General features: G+C 30.0%; 2 protein-coding genes, 1 long non-coding RNA gene and 2 pseudogenes across 5 annotated transcripts; 3 read left to right on the top strand and 2 right to left on the bottom strand.

The window, feature by feature from the left end:
• Positions 1 to 595: 595 nt before the first annotated feature.
• LOC111275496 (heavy metal-associated isoprenylated plant protein 47-like) lies at positions 596 to 1,400 on the top strand. Its single transcript, XM_022860850.2, has 2 exons — positions 596 to 821; positions 900 to 1,400. The coding sequence occupies exons 1-2, from the start codon at positions 725 to 727 to the stop codon at positions 1,196 to 1,198; spliced, it is 396 nt and encodes a 131-aa protein (XP_022716585.1). The 5' UTR covers positions 596 to 724; the 3' UTR covers positions 1,199 to 1,400.
• A 1,841-nt stretch (positions 1,401 to 3,241) lies between these two features.
• Positions 3,242 to 4,460, top strand: LOC111275495 (uncharacterized protein At4g26485-like; annotated as a pseudogene).
• A 10,284-nt stretch (positions 4,461 to 14,744) lies between these two features.
• LOC111275546 (BTB/POZ domain-containing protein At1g55760) lies at positions 14,745 to 17,533 on the top strand. Its single transcript, XM_022860928.2, has 4 exons — positions 14,745 to 15,417; positions 15,939 to 16,084; positions 16,429 to 16,547; positions 16,691 to 17,533. Exons 1-4 carry the CDS (start codon positions 15,299 to 15,301, stop codon positions 17,291 to 17,293), a joined length of 987 nt encoding a protein of 328 aa, XP_022716663.1. The 5' UTR covers positions 14,745 to 15,298; the 3' UTR covers positions 17,294 to 17,533.
• LOC111275547 (uncharacterized) lies at positions 16,824 to 18,570 on the bottom strand. The gene is made up of 3 exons (XR_016333559.1): positions 18,199 to 18,570; positions 17,006 to 17,077; positions 16,824 to 16,891 (listed from the first exon to the last, which is right to left on the bottom strand). It is a non-coding gene; the product is annotated as an uncharacterized LOC111275547 (long non-coding RNA).
• Positions 18,571 to 19,285: 715 nt separating this feature from the next.
• Positions 19,286 to 22,237, bottom strand: LOC111275545 (protein CLMP1 pseudogene; annotated as a pseudogene). 2 transcript variants are annotated; one of them, XR_016333557.1, is made up of 2 exons: positions 22,114 to 22,237; positions 19,286 to 21,687 (listed from the first exon to the last, which is right to left on the bottom strand). The product of XR_016333557.1 is annotated as a protein CLMP1 pseudogene, transcript variant X2 (transcript). The 2 variants fall into 2 exon arrangements; XR_016333556.1 differs by having other exon boundaries at positions 19,286 to 22,222.
• Positions 22,238 to 23,786: the final 1,549 nt, after the last annotated feature.

Below are 23,786 nucleotides of genomic sequence, written 5' to 3' on the forward strand. Positions count from 1 at the left end.
TAATTTGTCTTTGTCATTGTCATGAAACGATTCTCCCTAAAACTTTTACATTGCTGTTCATCCATGGCATATGTCTAAGGTTAATTTCCTTTAATGTGTGAGGCTGTAAGAGATTGAATCCTAATTACTAAAACTATGAGTCTAGCTTCTACTAATATACCACATGACAGTTGATTATATAAGGTTAATTTTGTTAATGCACTTGTGAGATAGACAACAAAAACTGACATATGCAGGAACTGGGACTATATCCTGACTGTCATCTGCCTCTTTTCTTTGCGTACATATATAGATCAGTGTATTCAACTTCTGTTAAAAGTAAAAATAAAAAATAGCCAGTGGCAGCAGTTTTGAGAAACTGGATATGGAACTGAATAGGTCCGCAAAGCCGCAGTTTATGGGGTTGGTTGACTAAAATTAATCAACTAGTTTAAGTTAAGCTTGAGGTCGTCTCTCAATGCTAATAATTAGTATTTTAAGTGTACCGACTATATATGTTTCTCCACAACCAAACAACAAGAACTCCCCTATATAATTAGATATTGCTACCACTTTTTACTTCATAGAGTAATAGTTCATTGATCGATTGTTGAAAGAAAGCAATCTTTTGTACATTGAATACATACTCTACACCATGAAGGTAAGCCTTTTTTGAAAACATATAAATATACATATATATATATATATGGAAGCTTCAAATATTTGTCACTGAAACTAATGCACCATGATTGATTTGTTGCAGCAAAAGATAGTTATCAAGACGCAACTGCACTGTGACAAATGCAGAACCAAGGCTATGAAGATTGCTGCAGTAGCAAATGGTAAATATATAGCATGGTTTGAACCAACTTATCAAAAAAATTGATCATTATATTGAATGTTCTTCTTTTCTTTTACAGGCGTGAGCTCGGTGGCGATAGCAGGGAAAGACAAAGATCAGGTTGTGGTGACTGGAGAAGGAATTGATTCAGCAAACTTGACCTGTTTACTAAGGAAGAAACTTGGGTATGCATCCATAATCAGTGTGGGAGAAGCCAAAGGAAAAGATGAGGATAAGGAGAAAAATCCCGAGGATAAGGAGAAAAATCCCGACATCTGCAAATTCACTTCATCAAGTTGTTGTCGATGTCCAGAGTGTACCCTGTGCTATGAAGTGGTTTATGATCCGAACCCAACTATGATCTGTTCCATCATGTGATACCAATATTCAATTTATTATTATTAATAATGCACTTGAAGAGGGATGATAAATATTTAATACTTCATCAGTTTCTTCTCTGTCTGTGTGGCTTCGATTTTAAGCTGAAAATCTGTACGTTCCAGCTTTCGCCACTCGGTTTGAGCTGAGTTAGGTGTGTTGTATTTGAATATTGTTAAATAAAATATACCGTATTTTTGCCATCCGTTTATTATCGGCAATGAGAATGTATGGCATGGCTTCTTCTTCTTCCAAGGGGAGATTCCTGTGTAAATTATTAAGGTACATATGGAGAAGTTCCTGTCTCGTGACGAGATTTAATTATACTTAGTCGTACTATATTAGTGTGTGAGTACATATATATATATATATATATATATATATATATATATATAGGGATGACATAAAACCCGCCGAATCCGACTTGATTCGAATTTTTTAATATCCGAATCCAACTCGATATGATATTATGTAAATCGTATTCAATTCGATCTGAAATTAATAAAATATTATTTTTTAAAATATAAAATATTATTTTTTAAATATAAATATTTAAAAATATCATTAATTAATTAATTAATTAATTGAAAAATAATTTTTTAATAATATCGGGTCGGATAGAGTCGGGTTTTAAGCATACTTGAACTCGATCCGAAATTCAAAATTCAAAAAAAAAAATCCGACCCTATAAGATCGGGTTGGACCGAAACCTGTCGGGAACGAACTTAATTACCGTCTATATATATATATATATATATATATATATATATATATATACATCTTCATTCAATAAAACAAAATGATAAATTACTCCATCCATCTTTAATCATATTATTACATTATTGATAAAATTAAAACAAATATGATTTCGTAATTAGATTATATGATAATCGTGTGTTACTCGATTGATTTATATATTATACTAATATATATTTTGAAATAATTGAGAGGCGACTTTATATTGGTCAACTAGTTTAAGGTACTTGTTCCCCCCCCCCCCCCCCGCCCAAAAAAAAAAAAAAACTAGTTTAAGGTATCCCAAAGTCAATGATAATGAATATGCAATTAGAGGTGCGCGGTACCAAGCTTGATTGACATTTTCAAGGTTTTTATTTTAGATTTGGTGTTAACAACCTTTGACAAAAAAAAAAATGTCGCTTTTTTTTAACCAGTTCTTTGATTAATTAAAAATATTTATTATAGGCAGTAGTTGGTTCAACAAACTTAGAATTTGGAGGATTTAACAACCGAGAATTTGAATTCAATCCATTCAATAATTTATTGAGTGAGAATGAGAAGGAATTAAGACTTGAGAATTTAATAACTAAATTAGTTGAAAATCAATCAAAATTTTACATCAACACAAAGCTTTATTTTTTTTATTCATTAGATAGGGATGATGGGATTTAAATTCTCACTTTACATACTTTTAAAATTTTTTTAATCACTAAACCAAAAAATTGAAGGCTCAATTAATGAAATAATATCCCGGATCAAATAAAACCCAAACTTGAAAAAAAAATTTCATAAATAATAAATAATATATTAGTACATAAATAATAAAGAAATTATTGTTGAATCATAAAGTTGACATGTTCATATTAGTTGAATAAAAAAATGGTAAAAATACAAATTACTTGTGGAATTTTCCACTTTGCCACCAATATGTTGAATAATAATTCATTGAAAATAGAAAAACGCTAAGTCATAATGGGACCAGTAACAGTATTTTTTTAAAAAATGGGATAAACTATTCTAACTAGATTAATTTTACCCTTTGATCTTCTGCATGCCAAACACTGAATTGTGCACATGAACCAACCAAGTCATAGGACTAATGGGATGACAACTAGAAGACAATGAAGCATCTATATAATTTTGAAAAGTTAAATTGGAAATATGAATCACAAAAAACTAAGAGGTTGGGTTTGAATGCATTATTCAAGGAGAGGAAAATGAAGAGGTTATAATTCCCATATATGCAGAAACAAATGGGATGGAGATTGTGGAAAAATAAATTGCATGTCCAAGGAATGAAATGAAATGGTTAGTTTAGAGAACAATAAAGTTGAAAATGGGATAACGCATTATTGTAGCAGTCATAGAATACTGCTGGTGGGTGAGGGTGATTTCTCTTTTGCCGCTTGCTTAGGAAGAGCTTTTGGTTCTGCCGTCAACATGGTAGCCACTTCTCTTGATTCAAGAGGTGTACATCTTGTTATTACAGATAACTATTAAATTTCTATAATTATAGTCATCTTGTCAACAAACAGATTTACAGGAAAATAAAAACTCTGAAAAATTAAGTTTCTTGTGGAGTATGTGATGATTTCTTACAATGGTGGGATCAAACTTCTACTGTTTCGTTTGAATAAATATTAATGATCAATGTTGATGTTTCCTAATTGTATCTTTGGAGCCTGTGAACGATGGAGATGTTGAAGCATAAGTACTCAGGAGCAATGGCCAACTTGAAAGAACTGGCGGAGCTTGGATGCACAATTCTGCATGAAATTGATGGCTAGACCATGAGCCAACATGCCCTCCTCAAAATGGACTTATTCGACAGGATAGTCTTCAACTTTCCTCATGCTGGATTCTTCTCCTGTCGTGAAGATGGAGCTTTCCTAATTGAGTAAGCTTAATTAACCGATATAATATATCCAGCCTTAGCCTATCAAAAAGTAGTAAATGATGGTAAACAAGATAATGGTTTTCATAGGCTCCACAAAAAGGTGGTGAAGGGCGTTCTGAGGAACGCACATGAGATGTTGGCAGAGAATGGAGAAGCTCATATAACGCATAAAACTGCTCATCCATTCAGTAAGTGGGAAATAAAGGAGATAGTAAATGAAGTTGGATTAGGCTTGTTTAAGAAAGTTCCATTTTCGATATGGGACTATCCAGGTTGTAAAAACAAGAGAGGAGATGGAAAAAGAAGCAATGACAGCTTTCCGTTTGCAGAATGCAGTACTTTCAAGTTTAAGAAGCGTCCTCTCCTAGCATTAATTACCTGAAATGTGAAACTTAATTGAGTGAACAGTATTATAGAGTTAATAAAATCTGTCCCTTACTCAATTCTGCCTACAATTTCTATGTGACCTCTAAGCTTGATATGAAACTGGATGAGGTAAAATTTACTTAGGCAGGCATGTCATCATGGTTTCCCTGCACAATTGAGTAATTTGAAGATTTGAGTATCTAGTCTCTTCTTAATACGGAAAGAGAAACTAAAATTTTAATTTAATGTTGCATTAGAAAATAGCTAATCAATGTAAACATCAAGTGTGAAAATGCAGGACAAAAAGTCTGAATCAAGTTGCAAAGAGGAAACTACAGATTAACATGATTTGTTGACCAACGTAATGAAATTACTTCATTGGTTTCTTCCTTTTTTGCTCGGTCAGCAGGTTAATCATTTTTTACTAGCTAGTATGTTCTTTTTCTCTTTTCAATTTGTCTCTACAAGGAAAATTTTAACAAGATGCAGGAAAAGTTGAAGGAAATTATGGCCAATGCATCCATAGGTTATTAATTCACAACGGCACCTCTCATCAGAAAAGGAAAACGAAATAATGAGATTTCAGGTTCAAAACTCCTCCGCTCATCTCATTAACTCATCACTTTATGTGTGTTCAGGCCAAATGAACAAAAAAATGGATGGAAAATTGTAAATCCAAGGTTCAATTCTTTTTTTTTTTTACACAAATATTGTTTTCTGCTGAATGATGAACAAAATGTCAGGTCAAAAAGTGAAATAGCTCTAACATTCCTGTAAACTTAATTGCTGATAAGGACCTCTTTTGAGCAAACAAGATTGAATGTTTCTACACGAGTGTCAACAACTAGCCAACCAATTAAGTTGAAATTTCAATGTATTAATTTGACATTTCTTTTCCCTTTTTCTTTGGGGTTGAAAGGAACTTCTAGTCACATTTGTTCTTTATCAACCAAATATAGGAGAATAATGTGAAATGTCACCCAGTAAAGCTTGAGATGAGAGCATTCATTGGGCTAAAGACAGGGTTTACGGTAATCCAGTCCACTTAAAAGATTAATCAATCCAAAATGCAAAAGACTGATGATAGTTCATGTTATGTCAAACAACAAGCAGAGAACGACAAAAAAGGTTCAGAAATCTCAAACATCAGTTGTTCACTGAATTGCTTCCTGTTTTATTAATGTATGCTTATGGGAAAATCTCAAACTCTTACTCTATCAACTTTTTTTTTCTTGTTTGATTTTGAAAATTTTCTGTATACCACAAGCTGACAAGGTTAATTGCATCAGATATGGCTAATTTAGGAATTTCGGATATGCTTAATTTCTAGAAAACCAGGGCTATCAAGCATTAAAGAAATCAACTTAACCATGTGACAAACCTAGAAACTGAATCTGATAGGTGAAAATGGTTGTGTGCTAAATCTAAAGAAATGGATTCATTTGATGATTATGACATGAATTTAGCTGCAATAGCCGGTGTTAGCTGACAAAAGCCTACTCTAATAACAAATACTATTACATGGTATTTAGTTAGTTAACCACAAGTTAAACCAGGACAGGGGGCCTCTCCTTGTCAAAACTAATACGACATTAAGCTAAAATTAAGCAGACTGATGAGTCCCTTCAAGGGTGCCACATGTCACATTGACTATCTAAGGACACCCACCCTTCTAACTTTGAACTGCAAGTTGATAGCAAAAATATAAAATCCCAATTGTCCTTCTCAGTGCTTTATCTAATGTAATGTCATTTTCACATACTATTGCCTTGCTGTTAGGTGATAATATAGGAATTTTTTCTTCTTTTTAATCTGAAGATATTTGGGGAAAAGTCTAATATTGGTGGAGAATTATGAGTTTAATATATGGAAGAGAAATTATGAACTTAAGACAAAAGATTAGTAGATCCAATTCAATTTACTAAATTGAATGAATCATATATAATCATGCCTGGCAATATTTAAGCAATACCAGTATATATATATTTTTGTCAAAAAAAAATTTTAGAAGTAGGCGAAATCACTCATTTTTAAAATCGAAAATAAATTATCAACTCATAAGTGAGATTTATGAATTTTATAAAATTTTTTAAACTTACAAATTTTGTATCTATAAAGAATCATAAAAATTTAAATTTAAATATATATTTTACATTTAAATTTTAATCTTAATTACTTATGCCAACTCTATCTATAATACATATATATATATTATAAAAGCATCGGACCCCTTTTACTTTTAGTGGCTTGGAATTTTACCTAATAAGTAATCCCGCTGTATCTGCCAGTCAAATTATTTGAAGTTAATTAATTAATTTTACTCTTTATTTACAATGAAAAGTGTAGGCTAAAAAGACATTTTAGGGTCAAAAAGTTTACACAAATGAATTCCAAAAGTGACCAATTCAGGACCTGATCTTATCAGATTCTCCAACTGTAAATATTGGTGAAGAACGGTGGTTAATATCTTAAAGGGTTTTTTTTTTTTTTTTTTATTGTAGAGTCATACCTTACTTTCTCTCCTTCCTGCTGTAAAATTCTCTCAAATTCATATATAAAAATATAACAGTAGATGTGACAGTGATATCCATTTAGGCACAAATCGATAACACTTTGGAACCATTTCTTTGTAGATAGTGCAGTAGTGATTCACACACAAAATAAATCCAACATGGAGGCCGTACGTTCCACTCTAGCAACTCTGTTTGTTCTTGATGATATAAGAGAATGGGCTGCTTCTTCAGATAAAAGCAAAGCTGATATGTGCCGAAACAACACATGAAAAAGATTATAAACACAGAGATCACTCGCCATAGCTTTCTTTTTTTCTTATCATAAAATAAAACACTAAATATTTTTGTTGGATCATTATCTATTTTGTGTGTGAGGGATTAGTCAAGAGTCCAATTCCTTATTAGGAGATCATACAAACTGTTTTGACTTAACAATAACTACATATTTTGATTTATATTAAGATCATGTTTAATGTATAAGATGATAAATAAAATAAAATAATAATTATTTTATATTACTAGTTTTCTTTCACATGCTCTACACATAATTGTTAACCAAATTATAATTCTAATATAATAAAATAATTTTATTACTTTTATAGTAATTAAATTAAAATAACTATCATCATACTAAATTAAATTGAAAATATAAATTTAAGTTTGAAAAAAATAAATATAACAAAAATTTTAAATTAAAATTTCAATAAAAAATAAATATTTAATCTTTCTCTATTTTGACTTTTTTTTAAGTATTTTGTTTTTAGATTATCATCTTCATTCAACTTTTTATATATTTTCCTTTCTTTTTAAATTTTTTCAAAAAATTATCTTCTATCACAATCAAATCCGATTTTGTACTTTCCTTTCTTCTCTATTTTATGCTTTTTCTCGAGCTTTTTTTTTTTTTACTTTTTTGGTAGTGGATTTTTATTTTCAATTTTATAAATTTTTTAGACAATCAATCATTGTTGAACTCATTTAAACTCTTGCTTTTCATCTATTTGTTAATTAAAATTTAAATTCTTTATTTTGATTTGAAATATTTTGTTATAAAGTTTTTGTTACTTGAAATAAAGTAAATATATGATGTTTTCTTTTTCATGATCACTTACCTCTTATTTTGATATGTACTTAATTATGTCATATAAATCATTTTGTAGTTTAATTTTATAGCAAAAAATTGCACACTTACATGAATTTTACTAATTAAAAAATATTACATTAATATATTTTTTAAAAAAAGGATTTAAAGCAATCCAAAATTATTAATATCTTGATGTAATCATCAATGATGTTTATTTATGTATTTACAAGAGATATTGACTAAAACTACTTTTAATATTGAATATTGGTTTCTTAAAAAGCCATAAATATGTATAACTTACTAAAATATGTTATAATAAAAGTTTAAATAACACACTTTACTTAAAGATATATCTTATCATAATCAAATGGTATTTTTATGTTATTCTTTAAATATTGAAATACTCTTCTCAATGAATTTGGTTCAATATTGTTATTGTTTGTTAAATAACAAAATATAAGAATTCTAAAATTAATAAGATATGACCTATTTTGGATAAATATCAAAAGATATTATTATATTTTGAAGGTAAACTATGTTTTAAATCTTGACTTTAAAATTGATAATGAATATATTTTTAATATTTGAACTCTTTTTTATTTAAAATAGAGTAATTTCTTTATTTGACGAATACTTAATCATATATTTAGTATAAGTCATACAAAAAATTTATCATTTAATCGATATTATTATAAAATTATAATTTATAGAATTCATACTATTATTAATATTATTAAATCAGGTATTTTAATTTAAAATATTATGTACTTAAAAAAATAACTTATATGTAATTTTTCTATGGTGTTTTCTAATAAATTTAGACTCATTATTTCTTTCTTTCACTTTAAAAATATCTTTAAAGATAATTATTTTTTTATATAGTTGCTATTAGTGTTATAAGGATACCACATAACACAACAATCAATGACATACAAATTTAGATAAAGTCATTCCAAATTTTCATTTCAAAAATTGATTTTTTTTCAATAAAATTATGTTGTTATAGTAATTGGTATATGAATATTGTTTTAATCATTTATATATGTGTACAATATCCACAAATATTTGTAATTCAATACCTTAGTATTAAATGGCAATAAATATAATTTTTTAAATGAATCAAATATGTTACACATATTAAAAAAATATAGCTCCATATTAATATTCAACCAAAACCAAAAAAAAATAATAAGTTAGCAATGATTTACTACTATATATTATTAGTGATTTACTATTAAATTATATCACTAATTTACTATTAAAATATGAATAGTTTATTATTAAGTTATCCATACTTTACTACTAAGCTAAAATTGATTTATTATAAATTATCATTAATTTATTGTTATCACTGATTTACAACTTAATTATAATTAATTTATCATTAAGTTATCAATAAATTACAACTAAATTAACATTGATAAATTATTATAACTAATTTATTATTATGTTATTAATGATTTATTATTAAATTATCAATGATTTACTATTAAGTTATGAATGATTTATTACTAAGTTATTGATAATTTATCATAAAGTTATAACTAATTTTCTATGAAGTTATAAATGATTTGCTATAAAATTATCAATGATTAACTAATTTATTACTAAATTATCATTGATATACAACTAAATTATAAATGATTTATTAGTATGTCATTAGTGATTTACTACTAAATTCAATGATTTACTACTATATTATTATGCATTTACTAATTACCATTGATCAATTACCAATTTTTTAATAATTAGCTGTTAAGTTATTAATTATTTACTACTAAGCTATCAATTGAATTACTACTAAGTTATTTATGATTTACTATTAATTTATCAATAAATTACAATATATGAGATAATTTTCTTTTTATATAATAACATCATTGTTTCATTCAAATTTAGAATTTTTTTTACTAATTTTTTTTAATGAATAAGTTCATAGTAGGTTTATTCTAGTTCCTAATGATGAAAGTTCTAGCTTTGCTCTTTCTAGCAACCAAGGTTCAATCACAGGTAACTTCAAGTATAGAAAAAATGTTATCACTAATTAACAAATAAGTTATCAATTACATATTACTATCTTATCATTGATTATTTCTAAATTATCATTAATTTATCACTAAGTTATAGATGATTTATTACTAAGTTATAAATGATTTATTACTAAATTATTAATAATTTACTATTAAGTTATAGATAATTTATTATAAAGTTATTACTAATTTACTATAATTTATTATAAAATTATTACTAATTTACTATAAAGTTATTGATGATTTACTAAGAAGTTGTTAATAATTAACTAATTTACAACTAAATCATTATTAATTTATACTAAATTATCATTGATTTACAACTAAGTTATCAATAATTTGCTATAACATTATTAGTGATTTACTACTAAATTGTCAATAATTTACTATAAAATTATCAATGATTTACTATATACTATTATGCATTTGCTACCATGTTATCATTGATTTACTATTGAGTTTTAGTGATTAACTGCTAAATTATTATTGATTTATTTCTAAGTTATTTATGACTTTGATATTGTTTGGAGTTCATTTTTTTTATGTATATATCACAGATGATATATGTATTTATATATAATAAACACACTCATAAAAGTATAAATAATTATTAAATAGATACTTTCATGATAAAAATGTAAATCAATAATCATATACTTTAAGTATACAAACAAATAAAATGAAATGAACTATAACATTATTGTTTCAAAGAATATAATAATTGATTAGAAAACTAACAAAGCTTTGATTATTCAACAAAATGCACATAATTAATCAATATTTTTTACTATCAAAAAACAAAAATATGTTAGAGTATTCTTAATTGAAAAAAATAAATTTATATTTTTCAAGAAAAAATCATAAAATATATTGATAATATAAATTTTAAATTTTACAAATGAAGTTAGTAGTGTGACATATACCTTTTAGGTTTTATAGTATATTAAAAAAATAAATTAAAAAAAATGAGTAATGTGTTAATTTCTTAACCCATTTATGAAGATAAAAAAAATTCAATTAACAATATATCAAATAATTTCTTTTCTTCAAGATTAATATTTCTTAGCAATATTGACTTTGATTTCATAACAATATCTTATGGACTAAATATTTTACATTAACTATAAAAAATTAAGGATAGACCGAAATTAACTTAGGTGTAGTATAGAATCAATCTATAGAAGATAAAATAAAAACTAAGTTTAGTAACAATTCAAGGGTACATGAGATTATGTTCATAAAATAAACATTCATTTAAGCATTATAATGTTAATGTGTGATTGCATAGAGTAACTAAAAAATTATAAGCAATCATTGCAATCATTAAACATAAAAATTTATATTTATCATAAAACTAAAAATAATCAAACATATAAATTTACCATAAAACACGTATTACTCTTTTTGAATAATTTTTTTATAATTTAATTTATAATTTTGTATGAACTTTAATTTAGTATGAACTTTAATTTCGATTAATCTAAAATAAATAAACAAAAAATATAAATATATTTAAGGACTCATGATATGTGCCATTAAAAAAGATCAAGAGTAAATTAGATTATATCTTGAAAATGAAAAATTATATGCTTTACTTAAGATAAAGTTAAATGCTTTGGGGTATACACATTATGTTCTAATAATTTAGACTAAAATAATTAATAATTGAGAAACAGGAAAAAAATTTTATCTATGTTTTGTTCAATTTTATGGATTTATGGTATGTCACAGCCCATAGGATGATAATCTGTTTTATATTAATTTGATTGAATTATTACTTATAAAATTTAACAAAAGAATTTTAATTTTGGACAATAGACCCATCATATCCCACAAATAAATTTTTAATATAGTTTAATTTGATATATATTTTATTTGTAAATTTTTAATTGATTTAAATTTAAATAACTAACAAATAAAAAGCTATATTTTTAATGACAAATAATCTTTATTAAATAAATAAAAAAATGCTAGAAATTGAAATATAAATTTGTTGTTTTTTAAAATTTATAAAGACATTTATGTTATTCATTTTTAACACTTTTAGATTTAAATTTAAATAACTAACTAATAAAATATAGATTTAATGATAAATAATCATTATTAAATAAATAAATAATGCTAAAAATTTAAAGTAAATTTGTTATTTCTTAAAATTTATAAATGTATTTATGTCGTTCACTATTAATATTTTTAGAGTTCACACTTATATATATAGATGATATTTAATTTATATATAAAAAATTAATCATTTTTTTGACATAAGATGATTTAATTTTATGAAAGTAAAAAAAATTATTTTTAATTATGATATTAAATTTATATATCTTATTATATTTTTTAAATTGCATTAATAATTTAGATTTTATAAATTTTAAAAAAATAATTTTGACTAATAAATAAAATTATCTTATAATAATTCTAATAATTTTAATACATATCAAACATAAAATATAACAATATTATTTAATATAATTTTATTTATAATTATTATTTTATTTTATCACCTCATGATTTTATGCTTAAAACTTTTATCCTTATGCACGCCCAAAAGGCCAAAGTCGACCATAGTTTTCAACCAAATTGGCCTTAGAAGTTGGAAGTATTAATGCAAGCGATCAAGTGATATTGAAAGTTGGAAGCCCCTAGGCTCTTCCCAATAACCTACTCTACACTCAATTACTTATAGTTAGCATACATTTAATAAAGACAGAAAATAATTAGGATTTATATATTTGCTGGGGAATAGACTATATTTATTAGCTAGTGGGTACTATGCCCCTATTTCCAGGGCAATGTGTATGGCTGTGATCATTTGAGATGACTCTCTTCAGATTACTTGTAAGATTGGGATGCCTAAAGGATTCTTCTATTTATTTATTTGTGTCCCACAAATTAGATTCCTTTCTTGTCTCTCCAATCAATAATGAAACATTGTTTCTTACACTGACATTAACAACAAACAAAAGAATCATAGATTCTAATCCTTAACTGAAAGATCTACCTCTTCCCCTGATTAAGTTTAGAAGTGATGTTCGTGGTCTTATTCATTTATGGGGATTTTAATTTATATATCTCTTTCTATTTTCCCTTCACACTCGTAATAGACAGAAGATGAAAGATAAGGTGAATGACCTCATTGACAATTTCATGCTTGCACATCTTTGCCACTGTTTTGGTGTGCTAAAGGCTTATTAGTTTACTTTGTCCTTTTCTTTTTTCCTTCATTCTTTTTTAGGTCATTAGATGTTTATAGGCTGATGGCTTCATTTCCACTCATGATTTAACTTACAAGGATTATGCTTTTGCGTTATATCCCAACATCCCCCCCCAAGACAAGCCAATTAATACATAAGCTTTTGCAAAGCCATTCTTAAAAGGCAATAATAAATTAAGTTCCAGTAGGCTTAGGTTTCAGTAATTCTTCAAGTTGGTAACTTAAATGAACCCATAAATAATCCATTTTTACTTATCATCTATTAAAATAAATTAAAAATATAATCGATCGAATTTGAGTTAATATAATATTAAATTTAAATTTAACTCTAAATTTGATGTTCAAAATTCGATTCAAATTCGATTAAATTTTATTTTTTTAATTTAAACTTGACTTGAGATAAAAATTAAATTACTTAAACTCATTTGATTAAGCTCGATTAACATATAAAAATTAACTCAATTGTTATATTTGATAAAAATTTGATTATTTGTGATCAAATTTAAACTCAAATTTGAGATATTTTATCAATTAAAATAATTAAAATATATTAAAATATAAAAATTTAATTAGACTTGTGAATAACTCTAATCAGATATAAAAATATTAGAACTCGATTTAATTGATTAGTAAAACTACTAAAGCTTGAGTTTGACTCAATAATAATCAAATTGAATTCAAATTTTATTCGAATTAAATTCAAGTAATTTATAATATTAATAATTTCCTTTGAATAACCCAAAACACTTAATAAAAATTTGATAATGGTGAATTAAGATAAATTAGATTTTACTTGAATTTTTTTTTTTTTGATAGGACACACCCTTCTCACTCAAAAAACTACAAACTGTAAAAACTATAATAAAAATTAATCAACGACTATTAACCTTAGTAATATTCATTACCACAAAACAAAATGTACTTTGGATATTTAAAGTTAAAAATATCCTTGTAGATAGGATTGACAAAGATATCCTAATTCGTTAGTTATAATCGAATTGATTTTGTAGGATCATTTAAAAAAAAAAAAAATCAAATTTTGAGCCGAATTAAATTTTTTTTAAAAAATTGAGATTAGATTTTAAGTAAATTTGTTTCAATATGATCTAATATAATATAAAAAAAAATTTATTATTTATTTAATTTTATATTTATATATATTATATTAATAAAATTATTATGTAATACTTTAATTTAATATATTAATTTAATAAAAATATTATATTTATATATAAAATTAAGATATAATTTATATTAAAAATATTTTATAAATATTATATTAAATTAATTTTAAATGATTATAATTTTATATATACATCGATAAGATCGTATTAAATATAAAAAATAATATTTTAATAATAAAATCCGATCAAAATAAAATATTTATTTTATAAAATCGAAGGGCAGATAAAAACTCACCCAACCCGTTGCAATTAGGAGGTTTTGTGCTTTCTTTTTTGGGTTTCTAGTATTTTTACTTGGACAGAGTTCTGGAAAATCGGAAATTTATTGACATAAAACAAAAGGAAAGAGTGAATACGAAACAGAAGCTTGAATAGAATAGAGGTTGAATTGGGTGCACGCAAATCCATGAATGGCCTAAAAATGAGTGTGAAAGAGGACATTAGAATGAGCAATGAGTTGCAACTTACAAACAAATCAAACATATTATTGGTATTTACACAAAGCATTAGATGCTTTGCTTCAAAGCACCAAAAATTTAGTCCAACAAACACAATGGCATACCCCTAATCCAATTCTACTACTAAATAGTAACCCCACCAATCAGCAACAATCCATCGGCTCGACGACCTCCAATAAATGAACTCCACGCACCCTTTCCACCCACCTGGTTTTCAGTTCCAAATCCAACCAACATTTCACCAAATCGTCCTCTCTCTCTCTCTCTCTCTCCTTCCCTCTGCCAATACGTTCTTATTCTTACTTTACCGTCACTGAAGTAAAGCAACACCAACGTCTTTGCATACCTGAAACCTTTGAAACAGCACAAATAGCAGCAACAACTACTGAACCTGTTCTCTCCTGTCTGTAATCTGACAACAACAACAGTGTTTTATAGACAGAAGAGAGAACCGGGTTGTCTTTTTTTTTTTTGTTTAATTTGTGCTGGATTGAAGTATTTATGTGGAGAGACAGATATTGTAACAGTAAACCTGGGAAAGTCAGGGGAGTATTTTTTCGAGGGGATATTTGATTGCATCCATGAGATCACTGCGGCTCTTGCTTTATCTAGGATGAGCGAGTCTGCTTATAGAGTCGAAACCACTGCTCGTCTTGCTCAATGGAGGATAGACAATCTTGCTTCTTGCACTTACCGCAAATCCGATCCTTTCAAGATCGGCAAGTGGAATTGGTCTGATTCTTTATCTTTTTTCTTTCTTCTCTCTTCCCATCTATTTGAAGAGTTCTTTTCAGCTTTTCACGATGTTTTGGTCATGCATTAGTTTGGTTTCTTGTCCCTGGAATTTCGATACAAAACCATGCATCGAGGTAACCCTTTAGGTTAATTTCTTGTTGGGCTTAGATTTTGGTTTGTTTCTTTTCTTTTCTTTTTTTTAGTTTCTAGAAATTTTGGTTTTTATAATGAAAAACATTGATGAGTCTGAATTCAGTAGGCATGTACAAAATTTTCATTGCTTGTTAATCATTTTAACCCTGGTTTATCCCCCTCACAAAACCCTTAGTTGCACATTGATGAAACTACACTGTTGAAAACCTTAAGGTTTGAGTGAAAGTTTAATGTTTTGTTTGGTATCTGAAAAAGTAGGGGTTCCTTTTTTGTTTGTAATATTGCAAGTTTTTATGGCTTTTGTTATGAGGACAAACGAATTGTTTGAAACTTGTTCTTATGTCGTGCTTTATCTGGAAGTGAAGGCATTTATCGGTAGAGAAGAACAGGGTATTATATGTTAAATTATACCCAGAGATTTCAAACCTAACAAGAGATAATCCTCCAATTGCATCCTTCATAATCCGGGTTGTCTGCTCTGCAGGAGATCGAAAGGCTTTGACTCATCCAGGTAGGTGCCGCTTCTGAAAACAGACAATCATCATTTATTTTGATCCACTAATTAATATTTTGACTAAGATTGGAGATTGTTTTTTCATGAATATTAATTCGGGGGATTAAAGCATGATTCATGGTTCTTCATTAATTCAAGTTTTTAATGCTTTTCTTATTGATTTTGGTATCTGATGCTGCTGTAAAGTCATGCCCCCTAAGCTAAGACACGAATATATGCTCTTAAAGTAATTTAAACTTTTATGGTTTAGATTTTAATGAAAAGAACATTGTTTCTACGATGATCAAGATCGTTGTTAATTGTTTTTTTTTTTTTTTCAATTTTATTGTCTCTATTTACAGAAATAACAGACAAAGAGCTGAAGAACAACTACGATTTTGTCTGGCCGATTGAGGTTCCTTTGACAGGGAAATTCATTATTGACGTTGAATTCCTTGATCTGAAGACTGCATCTCCAAACGTAAGACTCTAGCATAAGGAATAACTGACTCTAGTTATCATCTAGAATCAGTGTGGAAACTAATGCTGATGGGGAAAAAAGATAATTATCAGAGTTAATATCATACCTAAATTACCAATTATAGTTTTTCTGTTCATGTACAGGGTGGGGAGCCTTGCTCCATTTGGGCTGAAGGATTCACACAAAAGCAATCAAATGCAACAGCTCTTACTTGCCTTGGTCGAATGTTAACAGAAGGCATTCATACAGATATCCTTATTAATGCTTCTGATGGAAGCATTGGAGCCCATCGTGCTGTTCTTGCTGCAAGATCACCTGTTTTCCACAGCATGTTTTCACATAACCTGCAAGAAAAGGAACTCTCAACCATAAACATATCTGACATGTCAATTGAAGCTTGTCAGGCTTTCCTAAGTTACATTTACGGAAATATCAAACACGAAGAATTTATGACTCACCGACTGGCACTTCTCCGAGCAGCTGATAAGTATGATATCTCGGACTTGAAAGAGGCATGCCATGACAGTCTCCTGGAAGATATTGATACAAAGAATGTCCTTGAGAGACTCCAAAATGCAGCTTTATATCAATTGCCAAAACTGAAGTCCAGTTGCATGCGATATCTTGTGAGGTTTGGTAAGATATATGATATTCGAGATGATTTTAATGCATTCCTGCTATGTGCGGACAGAGAGCTAATAGCTGATATCTTTCATGAAGTTCTAAACACCTGGAAAGGATTCTAAGATTCCACCAATGGTAAAGAACAAAAGGAAGTTTGCTCAAGTGAGTGGTATTTATATGGCTTCAATGAAGATTTTAGCATGCATGATTTCTGTAAAGATTATTCTTTTGTTCAGATGGAATTCATGTCTCCATGTACATATGTATTGGTTACCTTTGACATGAACATACCATCCTTGTTAACTGAATTAAGGAATACTATATGATTTAGATGAAAATTTGATTGATTCATATTGTAATAATTTGGGCTGAGGACAGAACTATGCATGCTGCCACACAAAAAAAATAAAGCACCACAAAAAACACTCAAAATCATATCGGTATTGATACAGGGTCAATCTGCTTTGATTGCAAATGCTCCTAAGTCAGAAGTGGAGATTGAAATTTAACCATTGGATTCTATTTTCTCGAGTGCTGCTTTCAAGCTTCAGTCTCCTCTATCTAACCAAGAACGAACTAAACAATGTAACGGGTGATTAAACCAACTTGGTTGACTAAAATTTTCCATTAATTTGATCTTGAGTGAGCCTGAAGCAGGGCGAATACAAAGACAACCTCATATTTTAAGAAAAAAAAAAAAGTCAGACAAAGCATGCAAATACATGTCATGACCGCTTTGAAATGAATGCAGCCGTGACTTTCCAGTCTCCACATAATGAATTCATTGACAAAAAAAACCAAAATACTCTTTTGTGGATTTTAGTGTAAAAATTCACCAAGTTAATAACCTTAAGTTTTTTTTGGCACATATAAACCAACATATTCTCACCAAGTTAATAAACCCACATTTTGCCATAGATGACAAATAAATGGCTTGATTTTGAAATTTTAGTGTTATTAGGAAAAAATAAAAAGTGCAAACGGCAAAATCAAATGGCTTTGTGGCCTAGATCTGGGTTTTACTTACGAGCAAGTCCTGGGTTCAACACAGGACAGAGGTACCATCGTAGCCTATATCAGATAAGATGCTATCAAATCTTCATTCTGTTTTGAAAAGTTTGTGGCCAAGATTATGGGCCAGATAGACAGAAAAAATTGTGTCTGACAAGTGAATTAAAGTCTTCCCATTTGCTTGTTAAGTACGGTAAGACTCTTGCACTAGTATGCCAGCTGGGCACATAGCGCTGCTGAGGATCAGTCTCCTAAGATTGTTTCTCCCCGTCTCCTAATCATTTCATATTTAACAGCTAGATGAACGAAGCCAGCCATCCCCTCGACTGCCTCGGAAGGCCTAGATCTAAACCATCAAATCCATACCAGCTTCAACAGAGAAAAGGGATTTTACTCGTAAGCTTAACGGACTGCCTCATGAGCTATAATTCTCAATACAAATGTCCTGTTTCAATAGAAATACACTTGTATGATGTACTTATAAAATAACAAACAAAGTATCATAAACCATACAAAGTACAAACAAACAACTAATAAACCAACTCAGAGAAATCAATAGGACTTTTTATATCAAGAAATGCGTACGAAGAGCGAATAAACAGCTTAAACTCAGAATAATGATCATATCATTTACATGCAAAAGAATGTGCTGATCTTTAGTAGCAGAAATTACAGCTTCTATTGTAAGGATAGTTAAATTTACCTTCAACAGTTAGTGCATATCTAGTCTCTTGCGGTTGGCAATCGAATATTCTACCTTTCATTATTGAGAACCTCAGAAGATGGAGAGAAAGAGAGAGTGAATGGAAAAGAATAAGTTCATGGAGCTAGGAATATGGAGGGAATATTATCAGGATCTTTTTTGCCTTCTGCTCTTTTATAACTGGCCAACCCTTGAATCAGTCTAAGGCTCAAAAGCCCATCATGATATTAATCTCAATTTGATTTGTTGAGACCAAAAGATTTCATAAGGCCCATATATCTACCTTATATTGAGTTAATTCAAGTGACATTCACCGTGAAAATTTCTTTAGTTCGTACCAAATTTCATTACCTCAAGTGATTTGAATTGGATCACGTAAAGTTGCTTATTAGAAAACTCATTGATACTCGAACAATGTTTTTTTTTTTTAATTAAAAGAAAAAAGGTCACTTTAAAGGATAAAACAGAAACCATAAACCCCAAAATCTTTCAAGTAAACCACTCATCAATAGCGGGCCCCCGATATTCATTTGCAAGAAAAATCTCAACACTCCCAGCAGAAGAGGAAAAATGCACTTCCATTCACTAAAGACATCAAAGAGATGGAAGACATCAATCCCTATATCACTTGTCAGATGTTTGATTCACCTCCCTGCTCTCTGCTTCACCAACAACCTTCCTTTCATCTCCTTCCACTGCATCTCCATTTGAGCAATGGTTCTTCAAAACTGTAGAAATGTCAGCTTCAGAAGCTCCTGCAAGCTTGAAGCGCTCAACAGCAGTATCAAGATTTTTTTTCCAACCATCCATTCCTAATTTGCATTCAACTTGGGATCGTTCAAAGAGCATGTTGCCCCAGAAAAGATGTATTTGTGATCTCATCACAGCAGCTTGTTCAGCTGCTTCCTCAGCTGAAAGCTCCCGACTGCCAGTTACTGAGAGCTCATTTTCAGCACCACTTCCAGGTTTCTTCCTTCTCTTCATCAACTCCTCCTCCTTGTTTATAGGATCAGTCAACTCATTGACTCTCTGCTTCTCCAACTTCTCCCAGATTTCAGTCGCAACTTTCATTTTCTCCTCTGCACTGTCAAAAAGTTGATGCGTCTCTGCAGGATCCCAGCTTGAGAGATCTATTTTCTTTGCAAGTGCAAAAGACCAATTAAGTTTGGCCATTTCAAATTGCTGCTGTCCCAGTGCCAGCATCCCTTCATAAAAGTCTGGCTTGATTACTAGTGCTTCAGCATACTTCTCTCTAGCCAAAGAATACTTTTCCCTCACCCACTCATAAGCCACTTGAAGTTGTGCTGACACTACCTCCTTCCCAGCAGACTCATCTAAGGGAATCCGTTTCCTTGCAGCACACATATGAACATTTCCCCAATTAAAAAAGGCCAAAGCAGCCACCTCTTGGAACTTGGAAGCAGCTTTGTCAAAGAGGTTTTGAGCTTCCTCACTAGTTACTGTCTCCTCAAGAGCCTCTGAACATAGCTCCATCCCAAGCTCATGCAAGTCAATGTGAGCATCAGGGTCAATACCCACATGGGTGCGGAAAAGCTGAGCAAACTCAACCAGCCAATCATCCATCTCCACTTCCTTGCACTCTGGATCTTCAGAAGCTCCTACTTTTTCCTTTAAAGCTCCTTTCTCTGTCTTTTCAATCTCAGTATCAACACCTTCTGACACAGAACCACCAAGAGATGAGTGAGACCGACTTTCATTTGCCTTGGCTCCCCCACTCTCAGAAGGTTTCTCCTCCTCTTCTTCTGGTAATGGTGGCTCCTGCTCTGGACTCACCTCAACAATGTGCAATCTCATCATCCCAAATCCACTGGTTTTATCTTCTTGCGGCTCTCGAATAAGAGCATCTACAGAAGACTCTGCCAACCTGAGTTCGGTCGTACAGGTAATAGTTACCAAATCACCATCATTATCCTTATATTTGATCAAAACTGACTTGGATGAAGGAAAACGTTTGCTCACAATCTCTCTTAACACTTTGAAGCTGCAATTAACCGGCATTTGGGACAGCCTTATGTCATGATCGTAAGCAAGTTTCAATGGCCTCCATTGAACTGCCACCTTAGGAACCTGCCCATAAATAGAAGCAGAAAAGGACTGTTCTCTCTGGCCTTCTTTATTCAGATTATCACTTGCTTTAAAAGAACCACTGGAGGTCTTCAGCACAAGTCTAGGCAACTGGGCTTTGTTCTCAGGACCATTTTCAGCTGCTACATTGATTTGGTGCTTCTCCAGCTTATTACTTGGTGATACAACTGACCCTCCAGGAGGTGATGCTGCTGTCTTCTTAGGCACCGGACGAGCAGGTAAGCAAGGCCCAAGACCAGCAATTGGGGCACCACGAACCACAGAAGCCCCAAGTGCAGCTGGGGATGGTCGGCTCTGGAGGTCTTGCTGAGCCTCCTGGCGAGGACCCAATGCAGTCCTTATTCTCCGGGCAATCTCTAAAGCATCCTTATGATTGGGGTCAGCCCCCAACAAAAGTTGTGCGTCCTGCATCGCCATTTCATACTTTCCAGTGGCCTCAAAAGCCCGAGCCCTCCTAAGAAGAGCTCGAACAAAGCGAGGCTGAACCTGAAGCGCCATAGTACACTCAGCAATGACAGCGTCATAATCAATGGGTTTCATTTGCATCAAACAAGCAGCTCTATTGCTGTGAAAGACAGCTCCGTCAGGGTGGGTTTTGGGGATAAGCCTAAGAGCATTATCATAGTGTTGAAGAGCAGCCACATAATCCTTATTCTGAAACTTCTTATTGCCTTCTTCTTTGAGCTCATGGGCTCTCTTCAAAAATATAGAAGAGTCTAAATCAACACCACCATTAACATGTGCAGTTGTATTACTGGAATTATTATTATTATTATTATTATTATTATTATTATTATTATTATTATTGTTATCAACTGAAACCTGGTTTGAACCACCCTTCTTTTTTCTTCCTCCTGATTTCCCCATATGATGAAAAAGAATGAATATGCTTCTCTCCCAGTCTCTCTCAGTATCTAAGTCTCTCTCTCACACACACAAAAGATTGAAGAATTGTAGTCTTGTTCTTATACAATACAAAACAGAAATCTTTGAAACTATAACTTGAGTTTACAGACAATGAGAACCTTGAGTTCAATGATAGAAACACACACACACACACACAAACGGAGAAATGATATTTACAGGAAAATACTTAATAAAATTGAGAGCTTGGTTGCTTACTTGTTTTGATAATTGAATTGGAGAAGTGGGATTTGGTTGCGTAAGTGCCAGAGAGTGGAGAAAAGGAGGAAAGGAAAGGCTTTTGATTGAGATTGAGAGACGGGAGAAATGAAAAATGGGGGGGTTTTTGGGATGTTGAATGTTGAAACCCTAGTAGGAACACTTGCTTCCTAGCCGTTAGATTAGTCTACTCTTGTTTTGTCAACCTAAATCACAGTGTCTGTGCTGCACCACGTGGCAGATAAATTAAAGTGAAAACCAAAAAAGGAATAAAGCTCAACACCCTGTTTGGACAAAGTAAGCCCAACATTGAGCCCAGTTAAGCCCAAGTCCATGCCCAAACTTTAATTGCTCATTGAAGGGAAGGATTCAGTGAAGCATGAAATGAAATGCTACTTACTTTTTTGGTACGAAGAAATCTCAAAGTAGATAAATTGTTCTTTTAGGTTAAGATAAGATATAATGTTGATATGGAGAAATCTTAAAGTAAATAAGTTGCTTTGTCTTTGAGGTCAATATAAGATTGTTATACTCTTGATAATTGGGCATTTAAAATTAACACTAATAAAAAAATCGATAAAATTTGAATCTAATTCAAGTTTATTAAATTAATTACTTATCGATGAAATATCAAAATGTAGTGAGTTTACTAAGTTTATTTTGATAAATTAAGGCAAACAAAACAATTGGCTTGTTGGTACTATTACTACCATTATCACCAAATAGGAAAAGGCAGTTTAGATGACAAGATAGACAACAAGAGGATCTCTAATCTTTGCTTGTTTGAATGAATATTGAATAGTGAATCATAAGATCAGGGAAAGACATTCTTGTTCCATCAAAAGTGGAGTGCTATCACATCCCAATTCCCAAAAGTAAAGTACCCTTAAGCTGAAGAAGAAGATGGATTGGACATTGAGGGAGTCAGTCAAACCCAACTCAATCTCTTTTCTTTTTTTTTTTTTAACCTTAATACAATCCATCTCCATTAAGCTTAGTTTGGGTAAAGCCTTAGTTTCAATCCATTTTTCACTAATGCTACTCTATTTGTTTATTAACATTGATTTCTCAAATTATAACTTTCTTAGCCATTCATTTTTACTAGTATGTAGTAATTGATTTCACACTAACTTCTTCCATTTGCATAATTAGTTGGAATTCTTATTAACTTAATTGAGTAGTGACCATGCTACTACTAGCTTTTTATACTACCCCATCTTCATATTTGTTTAATAACTATGGTCTAATTATCATAGCTAACTTTAATTATTGTAGTAGCCTACATGCCAATATATCTCATCTAAACTCTTATGATAAATATATATACACTCACAAATGATATCTCTATTCTTTTTTCATATAAAAAAAAAATAAGAAAAGAAAAAATGTGAAATATAGTTTGTTATTTGATTGTTTTGTTGCAATTTTTTATCCTTATATATAGTATATAGTATATCTTTTAATGATAAAATCTCCTTAAATCTTTCCAAATGAAAAATCCCCAATTTCAATCTTTGACTTATACTAATTTTCTCCTCTTTTTATGATTAACATAACCTATTTGTATACAATTAATAAGAAATAATTATATTCCTATTTACTTTTTAATCACCCTTCTCAATTCTTTGCATTTGCGACAAATTTCACAAGTTAGTCCCTATGCCATATCATTT

Source organism: Durio zibethinus, chromosome 25 (assembly GCF_047325235.1).
Source record: "Durio zibethinus cultivar Kanyao isolate XHJ-2024 chromosome 25, ASM4732523v1, whole genome shotgun sequence".
Taxonomy (NCBI): Eukaryota; Viridiplantae; Streptophyta; class Magnoliopsida; order Malvales; family Malvaceae; genus Durio; species Durio zibethinus.

Bases quoted from the DNA above. Each gene is read 5' to 3' on its own strand.
- LOC111275496 (XM_022860850.2), top strand. From the start codon at position 725: ATGATTGATTTGTTGCAGCAAAAGATAGTTATCAAGACGCAACTGCAC. The intron at 822-899 runs GTAAATATATAG...TTTCTTTTACAG, and splicing joins GATTGCTGCAGTAGCAAATG to GCGTGAGCTCGGTGGCGATA.
- LOC111275546 (XM_022860928.2), top strand. From the start codon at position 15,299: ATGAGCGAGTCTGCTTATAGAGTCGAAACCACTGCTCGTCTTGCTCAA. The intron at 15,418-15,938 runs GTCTGATTCTTT...CTGGAAGTGAAG, and splicing joins AAGATCGGCAAGTGGAATTG to GCATTTATCGGTAGAGAAGA. The intron at 16,085-16,428 runs GTAGGTGCCGCT...CTCTATTTACAG, and splicing joins AAAGGCTTTGACTCATCCAG to AAATAACAGACAAAGAGCTG.